At 53.4% G+C, this 22,936-nt stretch overlaps 3 protein-coding genes across 11 annotated transcripts; 2 read left to right on the forward strand and 1 right to left on the reverse strand.

Moving 5' to 3' along the window:
• Window positions 1-221: 221 nt before the first annotated feature.
• Window positions 222-10,771, reverse strand: NAGA (alpha-N-acetylgalactosaminidase). Of its 4 annotated transcripts, none has more exons than XM_027107843.1 (10): window positions 10,639-10,771; window positions 10,121-10,212; window positions 9,175-9,310; window positions 8,455-8,626; window positions 7,450-7,627; window positions 7,028-7,122; window positions 6,108-6,269; window positions 4,357-4,554; window positions 3,103-3,243; window positions 222-2,657 (listed from the first exon to the last, which is right to left on the reverse strand). In XM_027107843.1, the coding sequence occupies exons 2-10, from the start codon at window positions 10,134-10,136 to the stop codon at window positions 2,502-2,504; spliced, it is 1,254 nt and encodes a 417-aa protein (XP_026963644.1). In that variant the 5' UTR covers window positions 10,137-10,212; window positions 10,639-10,771; the 3' UTR covers window positions 222-2,501. The 4 variants fall into 4 exon arrangements, with proteins under 4 accessions (XP_026963644.1, XP_026963643.1, XP_026963645.1 ...); XM_027107842.1 differs by having other exon boundaries at window positions 3,103-3,246; window positions 10,639-10,770; XM_027107844.1 differs by having other exon boundaries at window positions 222-2,636; window positions 3,103-3,246; window positions 10,639-10,769.
• Window positions 10,772-12,530: 1,759 nt separating this feature from the next.
• PHETA2 (PH domain containing endocytic trafficking adaptor 2) lies at window positions 12,531-18,116 on the forward strand. Of its 6 annotated transcripts, none has more exons than XM_027107848.1 (4): window positions 13,050-13,393; window positions 14,183-14,639; window positions 14,802-14,885; window positions 15,694-18,116. In XM_027107848.1, exon 4 carries the CDS (start codon window positions 15,699-15,701, stop codon window positions 16,485-16,487), a length of 789 nt encoding a protein of 262 aa, XP_026963649.1. In that variant the 5' UTR covers window positions 13,050-13,393; window positions 14,183-14,639; window positions 14,802-14,885; window positions 15,694-15,698; the 3' UTR covers window positions 16,488-18,116. The 6 variants fall into 6 exon arrangements, with proteins under 6 accessions (XP_026963650.1, XP_026963649.1, XP_026963653.1 ...); XM_027107852.1 differs by having other exon boundaries at window positions 14,183-14,202; XM_027107849.1 differs by lacking the exon at window positions 13,050-13,393 and adding an exon at window positions 12,531-13,043 and having other exon boundaries at window positions 14,183-14,885.
• Window positions 18,117-18,392: 276 nt separating this feature from the next.
• Window positions 18,393-21,787, forward strand: SMDT1 (single-pass membrane protein with aspartate rich tail 1). The gene is made up of 3 exons (XM_027107854.1): window positions 18,393-18,646; window positions 20,104-20,244; window positions 21,539-21,787. The coding sequence occupies exons 1-2, from the start codon at window positions 18,461-18,463 to the stop codon at window positions 20,239-20,241; spliced, it is 324 nt and encodes a 107-aa protein (XP_026963655.1). The 5' UTR covers window positions 18,393-18,460; the 3' UTR covers window positions 20,242-20,244; window positions 21,539-21,787.
• The last annotated feature ends 1,149 nt before the right edge of the window (window positions 21,788-22,936 follow it).

A 22,936-nucleotide genomic window follows, 5' to 3' on the forward strand; every position in this document is an offset into this window, starting at 1 on the left:
GTGGGAGTCCCCACCAGTTGTTGTGGGGACACATGTGTGTCCCCACCATGTGGCCACATGGGTGAGGATTCCAGACTTTCACTGCTGTGGCCTGGGTTCAGTCCCTGGTCTGAGAACTGAGATCCCACAAGCTGCAGGGTGCAGCCAAACAAACAAAACAAACAAAACAGAAACAAACAAAAACCCAACACACCTGGCAAAAACTGAACGCAGCCTGGTTATCAGATTAAAACTTTTATTTTGTTGGATAAGAAAATTGTATATTCAAGACCCTATTGCCTGTTAGAGCTACATAGTGGTGGTTAGAGTTTTCTTTGATTTGCTCTCAAATACTCCAGCTTACGTGCAAAAGTATGTGAGGGACGAGAGATATGAAATAATGGCACATGTTGATGGTTGTTGGATCTGGGTGATGGGTACATGGAGGTTCACTTACCATTTTAATGTTCAAAAATTTCTATAATAAATTTTTTTTTAAAAAAACAGAAGGGGTACCCTTGGGTCCAGACAAGGCTGCCTTGAACTGGGAAAAATTAATTTAGTCCCATACTGGCCTTGGGCGGAAGGGAGTAAAACAATGTCCTGGAAGATAGAGTGTGCCTTAAGAGAATAAAGGCTAACGTGATAGAACCAGTCAGGTACCCTCAGGATAAAGTTATACAGCAAGTAAAGACATGTAACTATCTCTGTGTCTGGAAGGCAAAGGAACTGACTGGTCAAATCCATGCTGGTCCTTGGCCCCAACTCCCAAGTCTGGTGGTCTCCACCACATCCCACGGGGGTGGAAAAGATTTCTTTCCTGGGGCTAGCAAAAGAAGTGTTTCTGCCCAAAACCATTCTGCTTGGCTTGCCCAGCACTATGACCAAGACCCGAAGCTGGAGCTATGCATAGGGTGACAGACCTCAAAGGGCAGAGGCCTGGGATGAGGTAGGCTTCTGTCCTCCTAAGTGACCCACAGCCTCAAGACACCAACAGGGAAAAGGGAGCTTCCTCTGATGACCCCAGACTCAATCAGGGAAGCTCCAGAAATCTTAAATTACACTATAAAATGTATGTTTGTGAGTTCTTTATAACATACTCCAAATACAATGACCTTAAACCCTGAGGGAGGGAACATGGGAGATCCACCCAGAAGAGTTCCCACAGGGCAGGACCATGCAAAGCCTGAGGCACTGGGTGCTCCCACATTCAAAGCACAAGGAGAACGTACCTAGCCTGGTCTGCAGCCAGCTTTCCAGAGGGGAACAAGAGCCACTAGGGAAGACAGGTGCCCTGAGGCCTTAGCTAAAAAGAGGGCTTGGGAAACAGGAACCAAAGGCAGGCAGTCAAGAACCTGCCATTATTTACTTTAATACCCTTTTCCCTACGAGGAGGGGCAGGATATATATTGTAAGACACAAAGAGCCCCTGGACCTTTCTTTGCACATAGCTGAGGGATCTGAAACTCCTCTGCAGCCAGGTTAGGAGAGGAGAAACTAAGGGAGGAGCTGGGGGCACTGGTGGGCAGAGGACAAGCTACACAAGCCCTGTGGGAGAAAGGCAGAGCTGACTGCCCTCGGCTGCACCCAGCCCAGGAGCGTCAGTGAGCGAAGCCCTGTCAGGAAGGGGGAGAGGAGCTGAAAGAGGCTGAAGACAGTAACGCAACGTTCCTTAGCAGGTCAAGGGCCTTTCACTGTGCAGCAGAGGGGCTGCTGAGTGCGGGTAGTGGCTGGCAGACCCTGTAACGTCTGAATGCGGTGGGGAAGAGGGCCTGGGACCATCACTAGTCCGCCTCACTGTGCCGTTACCACCACCATGATGCTAGGCACAGCAGGGATGACTGGGGCGGGAGGCAAGCCTGGCATGGCCAGAAGTACAGTCTGCAGGTCGCGGTGGAATGAGGAGCCAGAAGAGGCCATACATCTTCCATGCGAGGTGAAATCTGAAACCAGCACCTTGTGTAGTGCCACCCAGAGTCCCCACCTGATCAGCCCCTGGCCCCAGGTCCATATTACAACTACTTGACTAAAGAACAGCTTTATTGGTGACCCGAAGGAACCAAGGTCACTCCCAGGCAGTGTCAGCCTGTAAGGCCTTCTCCGGGCAGGAAAGTTGATCACATAATAATTCATGGGACTTCCCGACAAGAGGTCAGAGCTCCACTCCTAATTTTAAGAAAATTCCAAATCCTGATTTCAGAGTCAGTAAAAAGAAGGTCAGAGGCTAGAATCCTGACAAGTATCGATGCCTCTGCCTATGGGGGCTGAGGAGGCTGGCCGAGTTGTTCAGCAACATCCATGGGGCTGAACAGATGAGGTAGAGGCCAGAGAGGCCACAGGAAGTCTCCCCAAGACAAGTTTCCAAGAGACTTCACACTTGTGCAGGGCGTAGAACCCGGCCCTGAGATTGCACTTCGGGTCTGACGGGTAGAAGACGACCCCACCTACTGGCCCTCAGCACGTGGAACCTCCGTGGTCTGGGCTCAGTGGTGCTGCCACAGCCTGTCACACGTCCCAGCTCCTCACTGCTGGGGCGTCCCCAGCTTCCTGATAGGATACAGGTACCACATCACCACCCCGGAAGGGTTGATGATCAATGTGAAGTTGGTTTTATCCCGGAGGCCACTGATGATGTCACCCGTGTAGACGTTCTGGGCCTGCAGGGGGGGAGGACAGCACTATGCCACCCTAAGAATGGCTGCACAGGGACAAACCCCCCCGCCCCCCACTCCAGGGGATATAAGAGCCTGCACTTTGGCCTGTGTTGAGCCTCCAGTATGCCCTACAGAAGTGGGAGCCTGAGTCCCCATGACTTCCCCTCTGGCAAAGCCAACAGATGCCCAAGTACTGGCAGTGGTGAGGGCCCAGCCCACCAAGAACCTGAGACATGTGCCAGCAAGACTGCAGAGGGGAAACACGCGGCCTCGGGGGCTGACGGGACTCATTTACACACGGTGGTTCATTTGTGTAGCTTGAAAACACCAGTGCAGAGCACAGCACCAGCCAGAGGACCCAAGGCCCACGGCTTAGGGGACGGTGTGTGAGTGAAGGGGCCCCCGTATGAGTAGGACCCAGCAACACCCTCAGGGAAACCCAAAGCGCTGCAGGTAGCAGGGCACTCACCTCATACACCTTGGAGCTGGTGAAGTTCAGCCGGGCGAGGGAGGTCCGGTAGGGATACGGCATATCTGTCCTGCGGCTGAAGAAGACTATAGCACTGGCCTCACTGGCCAGGGGCCGCACGTACACTTCAATGTGGGATTTCTCCTGGCGCAGAACATGGCTACTGGCTGGGGTCCCTGCTCAGCAGGCCCTGAAGCTCCCTTCCCAACCCGCCCTTGAGCTCTGGGTCTCGCCAGCCCACAGTTCCGTGTCAGGCAGAAGCTTGGAGGGGAAACCACAGCCCTCCAGCACACAACTCGTCTTAACTCCACCTTCCGTCCTTCCTTCCCTGACTCAGCAGACGCTCCCCGACACTTACTCTGTGCCAGGCCCCACGCCAGGACACAGATAAATGCTGCATGGGGTCCCGCCTCAGAGAGCTTACAGGATAACGGGAGAGACAGACGTGGACAGCCCCTGGCACTGGACTGGAGGGCACCGTCCAGTTAGAACGATGAGCTCTGCCCTGAGCAGCCAGAAGGGTGAAGCCACAGCCTCCAGAAGGCCCCTGGGCCTGGCTCCACCATCCGCCCCTCTGGCAGGATTAGTTATCGCCTCTGGGCATCACCAGTTCAGCAGTGCTTTCTATATTGGTGTAGATTTCCTTTTACTAGAGAGGCAAGGATCTGGGCAACGAGCACAAGCTTTGAGGTGGCACTATCGGCATCTAGTCCTGTTGTACCACTTACCAATTGTGTGGCCTTGGTATAAAGTTACTGAGACTCTTCAAGTCTAAGTTTCCTCATTTGTAAAACAGGGAAGGAGCATCGACCTTCTGAGAAAATGTATCTAGAATGTCTAGCACACAGTAGGTGCTCAACAACTAGTCTACACTAGTACTAGTAGTAGTTGTACTCCATGGCTCAAACAACTCCTAAACTCTGAAGGCAAGCCCTATTTCTCTGCCAGCCATCATAGACTGGTGCAGAAGTTTTGTAGTTCCAAACCGAGGGGCCACACTGATCCCGTGTGCATGTGTGGTGATGTCTCCCTTCCCCAAATCCCACGAGCTGTCCTGCTCTGGCCCTGCTCTTACCCAGGCAAGTGAGGGACAGTCGAAGCAGCTCCCAGTAGAGACTTCGACTGAATGCAACTAGGAGGGATTGAGTGGATTTCAGAGGCCCAGTCCCGACCCCTGAACCTCTGGCCTGCAGACTTGTTTCCAGGGGAGCCCAGTCTCTCAGCCTCCCTTCCTTGCTCCCACACCCCCAGTACCTTGAGAATCCTGCGTCCTTGGATGCCTAAGGGATCCTGGTTGATTTTGATCATGAGTGGATTCTGCAGAATGTCCATGTTCTGGGCGGAGATGGTACGCAGGTCCGTGGACATGAAGAGGGGGGCCGCCAGCACCGTCCACAGGGCCATCTGGGCCCGGGCTTGCTCGAAGCTGAGGCCAAAGTTCCCAATGAGCAACTGGGGGCAGAAAAGAGGATTGCTCAGCTCTGCCCTCTTCAGGGCGGTGGGCATGGGGACCAACCCTAAACTTGTAGCAAAAGAAGACAGAGATGGGGGAGGATGGCCAGGTGCGGGCCCTGGTTCTGCAAACATTCCCCAGCAGCGTGGCCTTGGGGTGGGTCAAGTCACTTTTCAGAGCCTCAGGTTTTTTCTTCCATCAAGAATATGGGGGTGATAATATGCTCTGACCATGTCACAGGTTGTTCAGAGGATCCAATGGATCCTGTTGCCAAAAGTGTTTATAAACTGGAATATGCAAGTCAAGAAATACAGCCAGGATGGTAGTAAACCAGACCCGGACAGAGTCTCTGCTCCTGCCACTAGCCACCCACCTGCCCTAACGACAGCTGACTACACCAACGGGCACTCCTGTCCTCAGCGCAACCAATACCCCAACAGGACACAAACGATTACTGCTAACTCAACACTCTTGTGTACTTAGTGACACCAATTTAACTAAGCACTGTATATGTGCCAAACCATGCCAGACATTTAAAGGGTCATCCTTCTGGGGACTTCCCTGGTGGTCCAGCAGTTAGGACTCCTCGCTCCCACTGCAGGGGGAGTGGGTTTGATCCCTGGTCAGGGAACTAAGATCCCGCATGCCATGTGGCATGGCCAAAAAATAAAATAAAATAATTTTTAAAAAAGGACTTGGCCCTGGGCCTGGTGCCTAATAGGTCAATGAAGGTCAGCTCCCCTCCAGCCCCAGGGAGCTGAGTCCTGTTTGCAACATCAGCCATGTGCTGGCCTAAAAAAAAAATAAAACAACAAAAAAGGGTCATCCTTTTAACCCTCAAAACAACCCTATATATATAGCAGCTACTATTATTATTTCCATTTTCCAATTGACAAAGCTGAGTCACAGAAAAAATTAAGTCACGTGCCCAAGGTAAGTGGCAGAGCTGGAGCTGGAACTCTAGAAAGCAGGTCAATTGCTGTTTCTCCAGGCACCTCTCCATCTGGCCTAGTATTTGTAATTATTATAATCATCACTGACGGTAAATACTCGTTGACTAAAGAGATAGCTACAAAACTGTAAGATAAATTGCAAAGAAATTTAAGTGATCAGGGCTATGAGTGAGGTAGGTATGAGAGGCCAGTTCTGCCTGTGGAGGGTAACAATATAGAGCATTGAGAGAGGGGTCAGAGGCAGACCTGGCAAAGAGTCTAGGGAAGGGTGGCAAGAGAGTGTGGACTATCTGTGATCTTCACCCTATGCAGGAATAAGGTCTCACACAAGAGTCACTACAGATCAAGTTCTCAAGTTTCAAGACACATCAGAACCGCCTGGGAAGACTTAACAATGGGCATTCCCAGGCCCTCTCTGAATATTCTGATCCAAGAGGTGGGGTGGGGCCCTGGGAACAGAACTGTAAGCCCCCAAGGCAAGTCCAGCACGGCTGGTTCAAGGACACGTTTCTGATATGCTGGTCTAGAACCTGGCAATCAGCGTCCAGGAAGACAGCATAGGGCAGTGGGCCTTGGGCCATCCCCCTCCATGCTGGTACCATGTCTGGGTCGTTCCAGTGCCCAGGGCCTGCCACCGGCTGCAGAATGTCCTGGTGGGTCACAAACCAGTCCAGGATGGAGAGCACGCTGCTCCAGGAGTCCTGGATGTCGTCATAGTTGCGCCAGAGGTTGCAGATGTCCGCCAGCAGAGTGTAGTTCACCTGGATTTGGGGGGAAGGCAGAGTCCAACACCAGAGTCATACTCTGCTGCCTAGAGCCCTGCACAGGGGCTGGGGAGCCTCAGCAGGAGACATAGAGGGTAGGGAAGGGGGAAGAGAACAGACCTTGAGCGTGTTCAGGATGAGGAAGGCCTCAGAGGGAGTGGCCCTACTCTGGGGCTGCCTGGCCTCTCCTCCATGCGCGCTAGTGCCAGGAGCCGACCCCTCCCTCTCACGCCAGCTGGGGCCAAGCCCAGGGTATGGACCCAGGCTGGCATACCATAACCTTCCCTACCACACACCCACCCCCGTGTTCTCTCAGTGAGTCCCACCCTCTGCCAGCGTTCTCCCTCGGGTCTGCAAGTCTGATTCCACCCTTTCTAGCACCCTACATGCTGAAGGGTCCCTGGTGAGATGCCCACGAGGCCTTTCAGAGGCCAGGCCCCACCTGCCTGGCCTCACCAGCCTTCTGGATCTCCTAGCCCACTCGGCAAAACCCAGGATTCTGACTGCTTGTTGGGTGCTGTGTCAGCACATAACATATGGTTCCCATGCCTTGGATACCCATCCCTTCAGCCCACCTGACAAGTGTCTCCTCTAAGACCCTGGGCTAGCTCAGGCCCCCTCAGGTACTTATGACCCTTTCCTAGACCTACAAATCAGCATGTGAGTAACTATGATGAGAGGAGCCCTGACTGCATAGAAGGCAAGGAGGCCTGGGTCTGAGGAGCATTGCAAGGTGGGTTCACAGAATGGCTTACCTGTGGGGGGAGGCCCCCTTCGTAGGCTGGCCAACTGCAGGAGAAAGCGATGGGGCGGCCTGTGGCGTTCAGGGCAGCAGCCATCTTGGGGTACCCTGGAGAAGTCCAACCCTCACATTTTAGGATGAAGAGACACAAGATGAAATCTGGGACCTCAGCCCAAACCTCCCACCAAATGGGAGGAAACTACGGTTCAAGGAGGTGCTTCCCCTGTACCCAGAGCTGCAAACACTTCCCAGGTAGGGGCATGGTACCAACCCATCTTTAGGGAGCCTGGGAGCCAAGATCCCCCTAGGCCCTGGGTGAGGGGAATTGGGAAATGCTACCCGCTAGGGGCCATACAGACAGATGGGCACTGTGGGGCCTTCCATGGCCACCCCTCCCTGTCTACCTAATGGCCCCCAGCCAGCTGTGGGACCCACCCTCGGCCCGTTCCTCGGGGGTTGAGAAGCAGCCATCCAGCTTCAGCATGTCCACCTTCCACTTCGCGAAGGTTTGAGCATCCTGGACCACCTTGTCTAGCGTGGTGCCTGGGTAACCCATGCAGGTGAAGTTGCCCATGTCCGCGTAGATGCCCAGTTTCAGGCCCAGGGAATGAGCCTGTGGGGGGTTGACAACACACTGGGCTCAGGCAGCACCTCAAGGAGCCACCTCCCAGGCACATCTGACCAGGCCCCATTAAAACCTTCAATGATGGGACTTCCCTGGTGACGCAATGGTTAAGAATCTGCCTGCCAATGCAGGGGACACAGGTTCGAGCCCTGGTCCGGGAAGATCCCACATGCCACGGAGCAACTAAGCCCATGTGCCACAACTACTGAGCCCGCATGCCACAACTACTGAAGCTCATGAGCCTAGAGCCCGTGCTCTGCAACAAGAGAAGCCACCACGATGAGAAGCCTGCACACCCAACAAAGAGTAGCCCCCGCTCACTACAACTAGAGAAAGCCTGTGCACAGCAATGAAGACCCAATGCAGCCAAAATTAAATTAATTAATTTTAAAGATATAATAAATAAATAAATAAAAACCTTCAATGGCTTCCTAAAGCCCAAAGGAAAGGGTCTCAGCTTGCTGGCCTGGCCTCTGCCAACCATGATACTTCCCCTCCCTCCAACACACACACCTTGCATGGGCTGTTTCTGGCCTCTAGGCATTTGCTTCTGCCATTCCCTTGAATGCCATCTCTCCACTATCAGCTCAAGAATTGCTTCCTCTGGAGAACCTTCCTGAAATCCCAGGCTGAATAAGATGTCCTTCCTTGCTCTCACCCACTACAGTGGGTCAAAACTACCTGTCCATGTATCTATTTCCTCCACCAGACTGTGAGTTCTCAAGCAGGGATTACAGAAATGAGCCCTAAGTAGGATGGGGTGGAAAGAGCGGTCTGGCCCACAGGCCAAGGGGCAGGGCTGGGGTGGGGCTCACGTAGTCAGCCAGGAAGGCCATGCCGTTGGGGAAGCGCTTGGGATCAGGCACCAGGTTGCCTTTGGCATCACGTCCACCAATCCAGCAGTCATCGATGTTAAGGTATTCGTAGCCCAGGTCCCGCCATCCATCCTGTGCCAGCCGGTCGGCCATCTCCACGAAGAGCCGCTCACTGGCGAGGGGTAGGGGACAGGGCTGCTCAGTGGCCCAGCATGGGCCTAACCTTAACCCCACCCCCCGTTCCTCAGAGCTTTTCAAACTTCTTAGATGCTCTGAGTGTGAATCCAGCCTACAAGTACCATGGCCTTGCTGTCAGCCGAGGACTAAGCCAGGTAACAAGTGTGAGGGGTACCAAGGATTATGTCATGAGCCATGAGCAGGGTGGAGCAAGAGGAGTGACGGGGCCCCCAAGCCAAGAAGCAGAACCGGGCCAGTGGGAAGCACGCGGGGTCCGGCCTGGCCCTTCACTGTTACCTCCTTTCCATTATCTCAGCGGCTGCGTCCACCACAGGGTCCCTGCCCCACAGGCCTGAGGTCACCACAGAGGCCCCAAGCTGGTCATGAAGCTGAGTGTCAGAGGTCTCAAAAGTCACCTCTGGTTGCTTTCTCTCTGGGATGGGGGGCTCTAACCCTGCCCTCTTTCCTAGCTGACCCCCACTCGCTGCTCCCACTCTGTGAGGGCCCTAGGCAAGCCTGTTGGGTGGTGCCGACCTTACTCACCTGATGCAGTTCTTTGGGTCCTCGTTACAGTCAGTGTTGCAGCGGAAGCGTTCCCAGGCCAGCCAGCCCATGGGTGGCTTCCGCAGGAGCCCGTTCTCCAGAACCAGCACCTGGGCCACCAAGGCCAGCAAGAGCACTGCAGGGGGTTGGAAGGATAACTGTGAGTGGCTCCTATAGCTCCAGCCCTCACCCCACCCCACCCACGTGCTGCCCAGCCCTGCAGAGGCTGCTGGCCTGCACATTAGGGGAACTAGACTCTCGTGCTTAAGGTGGAATGGGCTCTTCCTGCAACTCCTGGCTCCAGGAGTGCTGTGAGTGGGTGGACGGTGCCTGGGGTGGGGCAACGTGTTTGAGGCCCGGATTCCCACTTTGCTGTTACCACAGCAGTGCTGGAATTATCAAAAACTAACACCCTGAGGTCATATCCCTTCTACACCCTGACCAGCTCCCCCCACTCCATTCACACAGAACTTGACAGTACAGTGTAGCCAGACTCCAGGTCTCCTGAGTCCCATCCAGGGCTCTCTGTTCTCCACAGACACCCAAGAGGCTTCAGAAGGGCTTAAGAGGCCAGCCGGTTGGACCTGCACCCAGCCAGCTCACTTTCCCTCTAGGGCCTCAGTTTCTTTATCTGCAAGATGGAATCACTGTACTGACTTTACAGGGCTGTTCTTATTACATGTTGATGTTAATAAGATAGGGCCTCTGTGCTTTGGGGTAGAGGGGGTGCGCAAGGAAGAGGCCTCTTTGGAGGGGAACTGATTCCTAGGTGGGGAGCACTTCCTCCTTTCCTGGCCCACTTCCAGGAATGAGAGGAACATGTCTCCCCACATACCCACATCAGGGAAGGAGGCCCAGACACCACAGGACTGGAACTTCCTCCAGGTAGCTCCCACCCCCAACTGGTCACCTACCCTCCCAAAGCCACCCCCATCCGTGTAGGTACCTGTCTTCAGCAACATCGCTCTGGACTCAGCGTCTCGGGACCTGACCAGATCTGCCCTGCTTTTACCAGCTCTATATGTTGGGCTCTGGAAGCTAAGAAACGTTAGAAAAGCACTGGCGTCACTACTGCCTGGCTAGCCCTGCCGCCCTTAACCTTGGGTGTGGATCCCACACTGGGTCCCCAAGCCCTCTCACCGCTCCCCCCCTCTACCCCAGCCATCACTTCCCCGAGCCTGGGTTCTTCCTGAGGAAATACTAAACAAGGTATCTTGGACGTTAGACCGCACCCCTTCTGCGCTGCTGGGAACCCCGAGCGCCCAAGGGCGGCCCTCTGCCAGACTGGGGTCAGAGAGAGGCAGCGACAGGCTCGAGGACGCCCAGGAAGAACGGAAGCGGCGGGCCGGGACCAGGCTCCGTATTCCCTCCAGGTCTGGGTTGCCGCCCCCCGTCCCCAAAGACCGCAGGCCCAGCGGCCCACCACGGGGACCCCAACCAGAGTCGTCCACATTTGACACTCACCCCTTCCAAGCCGCCTGCTTCGGTCTCCGGAACCAGCCACCACCGCAGTCACCTGATTCGCTTCCGGCGTTCGAGAGGGGCGGGGTCTCACTGCGCCTAACCTTCCCCGGAGGACCTAACAGAATCCCCCTAGCAACGTCCTGCCCCGCCCTCTACCGGCCCAGTAAGCCCTCGGAACATCCCCAAGCCCCACCTCCTTCGATCTCCGGCTCTGCGCGCCCCCGAGGCAGGCACGAGCCAACTGCGGCTTCACGTGAAGCTAGTCCTTTCACCTCTGCTGGGTTCCCTGAAGGCGAGGATAGTGCATAGATGATGCTCAATAAAGAGCTGTGGCGTGAATACCTGCTGGGGGCTTTTTTAAGGAAAAATGGGAGAATGCCCTGAAGCAGGGCCCGTAGTAAGCCGCTCAAAAACAGTAGTGGCAGATGAATAGGCACCACGAGGAGGATGGGTGGGAGAAAGCAAACCAGGTGGAGGACACAGTTCCTTCAAAGCCAGGAGATTCTCCTTCCTTACCTAATACTCGGACCACCCATTATTCTTATCCAGGCACTTTGCATATTCCTTCCTCTTTCATTCATCAAATACTTATTGAGCAACCGCTAGGTACCAAGCACTTTATTCTTGGTACCTTCACTTGGATGATCACTGGGCATCTCAAACATAACTGGCCCCAGACACCTGCCACTTCCATGTCTCAGGTAATGGCAACTCTCCTTCCAGGTGCTCAGGCCAAACCGCTGGAGTCCTCCTTGCCTCCTCTTTCCCTCACTCCCTACATCCAACCTCTCTGCAAACCTTGCACTCTCTACCTTCAAAGCCCATCCTGAATCTGGCCACCTCTCTCTACTCTCCCAGCCCCCATCACATCTTGCCTGTATTACTCCAGCAGCCTCCTCACCGGTCTGCTTCCACCCACATTTATTCTCTCCTTAGCAGCCAGAGAAATCCTGTAAAACAGGGGTCCTCAACCCTCGGGCCGCGGACCGGTATCGGTCTACGGGCTGTTAGGAACCAGGACGCACAGCAGGAGGTGAGCGGCGGTCAAGCATGAGGCTTCATCTGCCGCTCCCCGCTCCCCGTCGCTCGCATCACCGCCTGACCAGCCCCCCACCGCCCCCGCTCCCCACTTCCGTGGATAAATTGTCTTCCACGAAACTGGTCCCTGGTGACAAAAAGGTTGGGGACCGCTGCTTTAAAACATAGCTCAAGACCGTGTTCATTTCAGCCTGGAGCAACAGCCCTCACAGGTTTACAGAGCCCCAGGCCACACATTCTGACCCCACCTCCTGCTGCTCCTCCCTGCCCCCCTCCCCCCCCTTGCAGTTCCTCAAACACAACAGGCCTCTGGGCCGTTGCACTAGCTGTTCCATCTGCCTGGAATACTCTTCCTCCAGATTTTCGCACGACTGGCTCCCTCATTTCCTTCAAGTATTTCCCAAATGTCACCTTCTCAGTGAGCCCTACCTTGACCATTCTTTTGAAAATTGCAACCGCCCTACTGCCCCAACTCCCAGTCTCCTTGCCCCTGCTCTATATTTTCCACAAAATTTATTGCCTTCTAGCACATTTATTATGGGTGCTATTACTTTTTAAAAATTTATTTATTTTATTTTTCGGCTGCCTTGGGTCTTCCTTGCTGTGGGCGAGCTTTCTCTAGTTGTGTCGAGCGGGGGCTACTCTTCATTGTGGTGCACGGGCTTCTCATTTCGGTGGCTTCTCTTGCTGCAGAGCATGGGCTCTAGGCGCGCAGGCTTCAATAGTTGTGGCTCGCGGGCTCAGTAGTTGTGGCACACTGGCTTAGTTGCTCTGCGGCATGTGGGATCTTCCCCGACCAGGGCTCAAACCCATGTCCCCTGCATTGGCAGGTGGATTCTAAACCACTGCGCCACCAGGGAAGCCCATGGTTTCTATTATTAACTGAATAAAAGTTAATGGGGGAGACATAATAAACAGGAAATAGAAGCCTGAGCGTAGGGAAGCTTTTCTTATAAGTGGTTAGTGCTATAATGAAAATACAACCCAGGGATGTGACAGAGACCTGCAGGTAGGCTACTTTCTCAAGGCCAGGGAGGGGACATTTGAGCTGAGAACTAAATGATGTGAAGGAGCCCTGAGGAGTTAGAGCCCAGGGGCAGGCTTGAGAAGGAAGCGCATTCTAGGCTGCAGGAACTGCAAGGGCAGAACTGACGTGGGGACCAGCAAATTCATGGGCAGGTGTTCTGAGCTCACCGGCTTCCAGGGCTGCTGGGAAACCCTAGCCTCCTGCGTTTGGTTGTGCACTCCTGCAACCTTCACTGCAGGCCTAGCTGTCGACTGACTCCAGGCAGAGTCTGGGCGCTGAAGTTGCGTTTCAGGCCGGCGGGAGTGGCGGAAGCAGAAATGGATAATCCCCAGAAGCAGAGGTCCGGGCGACGCCAGGTGCCGGGTTGGGTGGCTGGGAAGCTGGGCCGGGCCTCGCGGGCTGGATAGGAGCCCGCCCAGAGGAGGCGTCTGGGCCGAGGCCGTCCCAGGCTTGGCTCTGCGGGAGAAGTGGGCCGGGCGGGGAGAGGGGGACTGGAGGGGGAAAGGGAAGGTCTCCGAGTTCTCTGGGAGGTGGACTGGGTCCAAGGCCCCCGGACGGCCAGAGGTGGGACTCTGCGTTCGAGGCCTCCCGTCACTGACCAGCACTGTGGCTCAGGCGGGTCACGGCCTGTCGGGCCTCAGTTTCCCTCGGGCATGGATCGCGGGACGGCTTCGCGAATCGCGAGGCCTAGTGAGTCGTGGGCGGGGAGGGGCGGGGGCGGTAACTCGAGCCGCCCAAGCGGGGTCTTTCGGCTCCCGTGGCCAAGTTAGCGGCCCGGGCGGAGGCGTGGGGTCCCGAGCCGGAATCGCCCCTGGCCGCGGCCGCAACCCACCCCGCGGTTCGTCCTCCTGGGCTTCGGGGGCGCGGAGGTGAGAGCGGGCCCGGCGGGCCCGGGAGGCGGCGGCCTCCGGGAGGGCGTGGCCCGCGGGGACGTGGCGGGACAGCTCCGTGCGCGATAGGGAAACCGAGGCGGCCGCCGCACCCGCAGTTTGCGGCGCTCGCCGGGGAGTTCCCGGTGAGGCGACCCTGTTTCAGGGCGACAGCGGGTTAGGGGCTCCCAGCGGTGGCCACCGGCCAGGGAGTCCCACGCCCCAGCCCGCCGCTCCTCTAACAAAAGAATTCAGAAAAACGCGGTGCACCGGCTTCCCGCCGGGGTTGAAGTCCGGGCCTCGCATCCCTGGAGTGGGGAGGTGGGTGGAAGACGCCTGTCCCCGTGAGGGGGTGCGGAGACAGTTCGGTGGGCTCCGGATCCCCTCTCCGCGCCCCAGAGCTGAGGCCACTCCTCGAGGAAACATCTGTGTTCTCCCCCCACCCCACCCCCGCTTCTCCTCGACCACCATCGGAGAATGGCCCTTCCCCATCTCAGGACCCTGCTTGCTTCTCTCCATAGCCCTTGTCAAGACCGGTCCTTACGTTATTTATTATTTAATTAATTTAAAAATTCACTAATTATTATTTATTTTTGTCTTTTTTTTACAGCGTGTCTCCCCCGCTGAAATGTAGGCTCCAGGAGGGAGGGACTTTGTTTTGTCCACTGTTGTAGTCACAGTTATTTTAACAAATAGTTTCGGAGGGCCTTCCCAAGCCCTGCAAAAGGCTGGATATTGGGGGTTACACTGGGAGACATTCTGGGGCTGGGGACAGCGGTGTAAACACAAAGGAAATCATTGCGGGATGAAAACAGAAGTGAGGGGGTTGCTGGTTGGGTCACCTTAGATCAGAGCACCTTCGTGATCAGTACCACCTTAGACATAGTGATCAGGACAGGCCTCTCAGATTAGCTTACTTGAAGACCACAAATAAACTGTGACAAGTGCTAGAAGGGAAAAGCAAGACGCCATGAGGGCATTTAACTCTGACCTAGCATTAGAGGGCAGGGCAGTGAGGTCTGAACAGTGATGGTCAGGACAATGGGACTCAGCTCCTTAAATTGCCCGTAAGTTCAGGGCCTGGGTGGTCCCGTGGTGGTTGGGGGGGCGATTATCAGGGTTCAGGGAAGGCTTCCTGGAGGAGGTGGTGGTTTCATTTGGCCCCAAAGCCTGAGTAGGAGTTTTCATCCTTTAGGATGGGTTGACTGGCTTTGAGAATTCTTTTGCAGGTGTCCCAGAAACCACGTGGTCACAGGGCTGAGCCGTGTGGCCAGACAAGAGAGGCCCCTGCCTTTGCCCAGTGAGCTCTGCTGGTAAGTGGGTCATTGCCAGGACTTGCTCCCAGAGGGTGGGAGTGAATCAGGAGACCAAGCTCCGCTTCTCACTGGCCGTGTGACCGTGGACAGTTCACCTTCACTGTCCTGACCTCAGTTTTCTGTGAGTCAGGAGGACAGTTGGATGAGATGCCACTTGTGACCTGTGGGGCACCAACGTTCAGTGGTTGAGGTTGATCCTACTCAGCCGTGCCCTGTGTTTGTACTTCGCTCTTATTTACTGAGCTGGTCCCTGTCTGAACCCACAATGATGGAGGAATGAGGCAGGCCTGCCCCACCCCAGCCCTATCTGGCCCCGAAGGCTAATAAAGGACGGCTGTGCCATTAACAAATGAGAGGCCAGCAGGGGTCCACAGGGCTCACAGAAACCCTGGATGTTTGGCTTCAGGGTTGGAGCTAAGGGGCCCTCAGATTAGGGGATGGTTTAAGCACAATGGTTTTTATGAGTTTGGGGTCCATTTCAGCTCAGCTGATGCCTTTTCCTTTGGGTTTTAAACAGCTCTGTCAAAGCCCTGCCATACCTCCTGGTCTGATACAATCACATTATCCTTTTGTCTGAGTCCTCTGATGTCCAGTTTTTTGCATGATCCTCACAATAGCCCTTTGAGAGAAAAGGCAGGGGAGACTAGCCCATTTCACAGATGAAACACTGAGAGCCTCAGGGCACAGCAAGTGAGAAGAGCCCACAGGCCTGGGGCCCAGGTCTCTCCAGAGCCAGTGCTCTTTTTCCCACAGGGACACAAGGGCTGCCTCCCTCTGATCTGTGTCTACCTCTCTCACCTCACAGTTCTTATGCGAGCCATGAAGCTGAACGAGAGGAGTGTGGCCCACTACGCCCTGAGCGACTCCCCAGCAGACCACGCAGGCTTCCTGCGCACTTGGGGGGGCGCAGGGACTCCACCCACCCCCAGTGGCACTGGCCGAAGGTGCTGGTTTGTCCTTAAAGGCAACCTGCTGTTCTCCTTTGAGAGTCGAGAGGGCCGGGCCCCACTGAGCCTAGTGGTGCTGGAGGGCTGCACAGTGGAGTTGGCTGAGGCTCCCGTGCCTGAAGAGTTTGCCTTTGCCATCCGCTTCGACGCCCCTGGAGTGCGCCCACACCTGCTCGCGGCAGATGGGCCAGCTGCCCAGGAGGCCTGGGTGAAGGCACTGTCCAGGGCAAGCTTTGGCTACATGCGCCTGGTGGTGCGTGAGCTGGAGAGCCAGTTGCGTGATGCCCGCCACAGCCTGGACCTGCATCGCCACTCATCCTGGAAGGCCATTCCCAGCCGCTGTAAGCCCCAGGCTTCTGACCACTGGTCTCCTGGCCTGGAGAATGGTTACTCCCTCTCCAGAGATTGCAGCCCTATGGCCTTGGTGGAAGAAGGGGGCAGCAGGCCAGCAGGGCGGGGCTTGGCCGAGTGGGAGTTGCAGGGCCCTGCCAGCCTCCTCCTAGGCAGGGGGCAGAGCCCCGTGTCCCCTGAGACTTCCTGCTTCTCTACTCTACATGACTGGTATGGCCAGGAGATTATGGAGCTGAGGCGGGTGTGGCTGCAGAGTGCCCAGGGGAGCCAGCCAGAATGTGAGGAACGGGATAGGCCCTGAGCCTGGGCCCTTCGGGTTCAGCCCTTGTCCTGCTGGTCAGGACACCAGGGCCAGTGCTTTTTCAAGAGTTTAATGTTTACTGGTTTCTGAAGTTGCTGTTGGATGTGAGTTCTCCCCTTCCTATTTTTAGGCTTGCTCCAGGTTCCAAATCCACCCTCACGCCTAGAGGGGACTGAGGAATCATTAACTTTCAACCCCTTTATTTCCTGAGGGCCAGAGAGGAGAGGTGGCTTGCTCAGCAGCCACAGACCTAGGTCTCCTGACTGCCCCTCTCTCTTAGGGGATATTAATGAAATGGAGGAAGTGGGGAATATTACATGACCACAGGCCGCTCTGCCTTTCACCTACACACGATTCTACAGACACAATTTCCAACATGGGGAATCTTGTATAAATACCAGAAGTTGGCTGCAGTGTTGGCTTGAGGGACTGATATGGTCAGAAAAAGTGGATTTACTGTGTTATGGGGCTTTCTGGAGCCCGGCTCATCCTGAGTGATGAGAAGATTGGGCATGGGACCCCCACTCTGCAATTTGGACAGGACTCTTTGGAGGGAGAGGGCACTTGGCCAGTCAAGAGGGATTTATCCTGCTCCGAAAGCGTTAGGGCCCCATCTTCTTTCCCTGGCTGCCCTGTCAACAGATGGTGCTTGGTCATTGCCCCAGGAGGGCCAGTAGCTTTTATATGTCAGCAGAAATCCTTCCTGTACTGTGTCCTCAGCTGTCAAGTGGGAAGCTGAAGTGGGGAGGCAGTGAGGATCCCTGGGAAAGCCAGTTTCTTACTTTGGTTTTCAGTCCTGGGCCTCTAGGAGCTTGGGCACAGGCTTCCTGGCACGCTGTGATAAACTCTTCTCTCTTGGCTGGACCCCCAGAGAGATGCTCCTCATCCTGAAACCCCCTAGGAACTCGTGCATAGTCTTGCTTGGCACCCAGTGTGTGCCTGCCAAGATCCTCTTGTTCCTACTCTCACCAGCATGGTGCCAAGCATTTGCTTTATCGATTGTTCTGAGAGGAAAAGTGGCTGGTTGGACAGAGCCAGAGGCCAGATCAGCCTGATAGCCTAGGGGTGTGGTGGCAGTGGCTGGATGGAAGATGCAGAGCCTGGTCCAGTCATCCCTCTCCTCCGATATACACAATCTCCCCCTTCTTAGCCTCTCTCCCTTATTGGGGCCTTGGGCAGCCTGAGCTAGAGGCTTCGGCTCAGAGCCTCTTAAGTCCAGGAGGCTGACATGCCGTCCAGGGTCCTGGACCAGTTCCTAGGAAGCCAGGCCTGTTTCCCAAGAATAGGGGCCACCTCCCCAGCCCTGTATGGGAGCCCCACAGCCCCGATGCGTCTTGTTTTATACACAGACACTACGGGCTTTTTGTTATCTTGCTTATTGTTACAGTGCTTTTTATACGATTAAAACATTATGATTTTTTTACTTATTTTGGCTCAAGTTTACTTTAGCAATCACCTGGACAGTTTGTGTGAAAGCCCCCATTTTTCCCCTTTTCAGATATATTTTCCATTTAGCTATACATAACATATACCTTGGCATGAAATAAAATTCCAAAATCATTCAAGTAGCACAAGTAACGAATTTGTATTTTTAAATTGTTTTAAAAAATACAATAGTTTGAAGTTCAATTAAAGTGGTTTCTCATTTCAACAACCCCCTGCTCTGCCACGCCCTGGCGGTCCTGGGTGCGGCAACAATGACAGAAATCTGAAGGCTTCACAAGGACAACTCCAGTCAGGTGGCCCCGCCCACCAGGCCCGGAATGAGGGCTGTACCGGGCCCTTGGCGTCATCCTCCTGACGTCACCATGTGGGGCCGCTACAGGAACTAGGCGCATTGCGCAAGTCTGTGAGCTGCACCTCTCGTCTGATCCCTAAAGCCTCGCGAGGCTTCGGGCGGCGTTCTTCCCGAGAGCGGCACGGGGGCTGGGTGGTGGGGTGCAGGTGCCCGGACGAGGGGGTGGAGCTGGGAGATGGCGTCCGGAGCGAGTCGCTGGCTGGCGTTGGCACCCGTCGGATTTGGGGCTTTCCGGAGTGGGCTGAGCCTGGGGAAAGGTGGCGATGTCTCCGCCGGACGGGGCGGCTTAGTTCGGAGTCTGGTACCATCGAGGTCAGTCATCGTTACTCGCAGCGGCGCCATTTTGCCCAAACCGGTGAAAGTGAGTGTCTGCCTGGAGGCGGGGCGAAGGGGCCGAGGACAGTCATTGTGGGGAGTGTGTGCGGGCTCACGCTGATTGATAGGAGCAAAGGCCAGTCGAACGACCGCCTTAGACCGGAAGACGGATCAAGGACAAAGTTTTGCGCTGATGCGCTGCTAATTTTGACAAATGGGAAGAAATGGTCGGGTTAGATCCGAGAGTTGAGCGGGGTGCGTGGAGACAGATGGGGGGCAAGAGCGGAGAAAGACGGCACTTAGCACTAGCTCATCGTGAGGAGTGCGGTGCCCTGGCTCGCCGGAGCCACAAGACTCCGCTTTATGCATCCAGTATAGACAAGTCATGTAACCTCTCCACCATAGAGTTGATGGGATGAAAAACGAATTGTGGAATGATTTTGTAAATAAAGGGTAAGTGGGACAGACCTTATCTTTTTGCGAGTTTTGACCTAGTATTTAATTTCATGTGATTGGGTGTGCAGAGAATTATTACCATCAGTGTTTTTACAAATGAAGAATCTGGGGCCAGACTAGTGAAGCCAGTGTCCAAAGCTAGCAGCTGACTTAGGTTCCGGAACTCAGATTTCCTGCTGGTACAACTCCCACCAGATCCTATTTTTTCCCACCACTGTGTTATCATATGCCCTCAGTACCCTTGGAGTTTTCTCACTAAAATAGGAGCAGTCCCTTATGCCAAGTAAGTTTGCTTTTTGACTCCAGCGCTGTGTGAGACTTACAAAACATTCTTTTAAAGCTAGTCTGGCCGACTGCAAGCTCACACAAGGTGAGTTCAGGGCTGTTTCACAGCAGGAAGCACGGTCATGTTGGGGAAGAGCTGCCTTTAAAGAGGCACAACTGAAGCGAAAAACAACTTTTTTTTGAAACTCCGTAGGAAGATATGAGAGGAAATGTTAAAATTTTACTGAAACTCCGCCAGTGCATTTAAATAGCTAGTCTTTTAATATAAAGACATGCTCGATTTTCAAAACATATTTCTAAAATTTAATGTAGTGAAATCAAATTTCTCAGGCATCAGGGAACCAGTTAAAGAACTGTATAGAATATCCCTTTACTGTACATGTTCATTTTTTTGTAATCTGTTTACATGTATTTAGTAGTTTATTCAAGGAGAGCTGAACTCTATTCCCTAGTCCAGCTCGTAGTATTTTCTCACCTGTTTATGAGTATCCGCAAGTAATTAACAGGTTGTGCCCTAACTTTTAGATGTCCACGAATGCCTTGTACTTTTCTTACAAGTGCACAGTTTGATGGCCATAAAATCACTTTATCTCTTCTTGTGATTTTTTTTCTTGCTCTGAACTTTTCCAAGGACTTTAAAATCAAGTTGCTTATCATGGATCTCAGGTCCACAGGAGGGAATGCTCCTGAGAGGGCCAGGCCTTCTGTGGTCCTACTGGAGTGGGCTCTGGCGCTCACAGCCACCACTTTGACCCTCTGCAGATGTCCTTCGGCCTTCTCCGTGTGTTCTCCATTGTGATCCCCTTTCTCTATGTCGGGACGCTAATTAGCAAGAACTTTGCTGCTCTACTTGAGGAGCATGATATTTTTGTTCCAGAGGATGATGATGATGACGACTAATAGGTAAGACTTGCTTTTGATGCAACTGTGATGCAGTTTGGCCTGGTAGCAGAATCTGAACATTCGAAGCAGAAGCACAGACTTTTAATGCACTGACTCTTGGTGACTAATGTTTTTATGTCACCTTTTTCCTATGCTGGATGAAGGAAACTATCTTACTGACTTACTGACTTACTGATTCACTGGCGTCTCTTCCAACCAGGTTGGATCCCAGCCGGCCTTTTCTATTTGCCCTTTTATGTACACTCAATTTTCTCAACCCACAAATATTCTTGACAATTTAATATGCCTTACACACCCACCACAAACAACTTCATTTCACCAGCTCCACATTGAAATTTAGAAACTGCAGGCCCTCATCAGTGAGCTCTGGTTACCAAGCTCTGCACCAGCACAGCCTGTACACGGGCACTGCCGCCTGGTTCATACGCTGCTCACAAACCCTTCCCCTGTGCCAGTTCCATCCAGCTGTCTTGTGCTGACTTCCTGTGCCCTAATGCAGCCCTAATGGCTGCATTACCGTTATAAACAAGGACCCTCCTGACTCTTTAGTCTGGCATTTAAGTCTTGCGATGATCTGGTCACACCTGTTCTTCCAGCCTCATCTTCCATATTCCCAACCACATACCTATCCCCAATATTCACTATCTCTTGAGTTACTCACTCTCTTGCCCACTCCCAGTGGCCCATTATTCCTCCCAATTGAAAGATTATTTCCCACTGCCCTCATTTCCACCAATTCTTCATCATCTTTGATGAAGTCTTTCCTCCATTTGAAAGTGACTGCTCCGTCCCCTAACTGACCAGTACCTCTTGTGACAGTCAGTATTATATGCTTAAGATATACCCTAAACTCTACTTGACCATATTCTTGCTGCAGGGAACATGTCTTTTTTTGTGTGTGCGGTACGCAGGCCTCTCACCGTTGTGGCCTCTCCCGTTGCGGAGCACAGGCTCCGGACGCGCAGGCCCAGCGGCCATGGCTCACGGGCCTACCGGCTCCGCGGCATGTGGGATCTTCCCGAACCGGGACACGAACCCGTGTCCCCTGCATCAGCAGGCGGACCCTCAACCACTGCGCCACCAGGGAAGCCCTGGAACATGTCTTTTTATACCTTTAGGCCCCCGGTGCCCGGTCTCTGGTGAATGTTCAGTATATATATGAATGAATAATTGAATGTACTCAAAACTGCCTATCTCCTGCCATGTTTGGTAGAACCACTGTATGGAATTCTTTCAGTATACGGTAAGAGGACGGCTCTGTCACCCAATTGACTGCTGCTTTCCTTTCTTGCAGGGCGTGGAGAAGTATAGAAAGGAGAAAGCCCTAACTTAAGAAATGGTGATGCTCGCAGCCTCTCCTCCTTCCCTATCAGCAGATGGGCCCAGGGAAAGCCCTCGGCCTCCCAACCCCAGTGAAGCCTCCTGCATGGTCTGTGACCATAGCTCAGATCCCCAGGCTCCGGGAGGTTCCTGGAGATGTGCTATCCACTGAGCATAATCAAATTGTGAATAAACATAATAAACATCAGCTCTGTATGACTGAGTGATGGCTGAAGTTTCGTAATACAAGTAGGCTCTAGTTGCAGTTTCTTCACCCTGCTGTCCTGTCTGTATCAGCTGAACAAATAGGTCTTTGATTTACAACCCAGGGCCTCCAGGCCCCTATGGATCCACAAGGTAATCATGGGGACCTGGGACCAATCTTCGTTATTTACGAAAGCCCAATGGCTGCACAGGCTAAAGGCTCAGCTTTTGTGCTGAGTAACACTGGCTAGTTACCCCATGCAATCAGAAGAAGCTTTGATTGTTTAAAACTCCTTGAGAAATACCACTTTTTAGAATTCTTTCAAAACTTGGATTCCTTAGATGAAAAAATAATAAAGGGTAAGAGAAAACCAAATACCGTATGCTAACACATATACATGGACTCTAAAAAAAAAATGGTCATGAAGAACCTAGGGGCAAGACGGGAATAAAGACACAGACCTACTAGAGAATAGACTTGAGAATATGGGGAGGGGGAAGGGTAAGCTGGGACAAAGTAAGAGAGTGGCATGGACATATATACACTACCAAACGTAAAACATGGACATATATACACTACCAAAACACCAAAAGTGGCCTCATGGCACAGGGAGATCAGCTCGGTGCTTTGTGACCACCTAGAGGGGTGGGATAGGGAGGGTGGGAGGGAAATGCAAGAGGGAGGAGATATGGGGATATATGTATATGTATAGCTGATTCACTTTGTTATACAGCAGAAACTAACACACCATTGTAAAGCAATTATACTCCAATAAAGATGTTAAAAAAAACAACAAAAATAATAATAAAGGGGTTGCTGGTGCTGAAAAACTTAGGAATCATCAGGGTGACTGTACCTATAGATACTGAACCCCTTTCTCCAGCATTTAGACTGTCCAGGGAAGGAACAGAGAAGACTACCATCCAAAGCAAACAGATCAGGTCTTTAACCTGGGTCAAGATTTATTCTCATCGCTAGAGCCACACTCCATTTGCAAAGGGAATACTTCTGTGCGTGCACTGAACAGCTGTGTCCCCTAGCAGGATGCCTGATTGACAAGTTAATTTCATCTTTAGGACCAGTGCTTGTTGCGGACAGGGGGTTAGGCCTCTGAGCAGCCATTTTCTTCAGAACCCAGGGAAAAACAGCCCAGCTTGTCAGCTCTAC

This window comes from Aethalodelphis obliquidens, unplaced genomic scaffold (assembly GCF_003676395.1).
Source record: "Aethalodelphis obliquidens isolate GAN/ISIS:26980383/991018 unplaced genomic scaffold, ASM367639v1 scaffold8, whole genome shotgun sequence".
Classification (NCBI taxonomy): domain Eukaryota; kingdom Metazoa; phylum Chordata; class Mammalia; order Artiodactyla; family Delphinidae; genus Aethalodelphis; species Aethalodelphis obliquidens.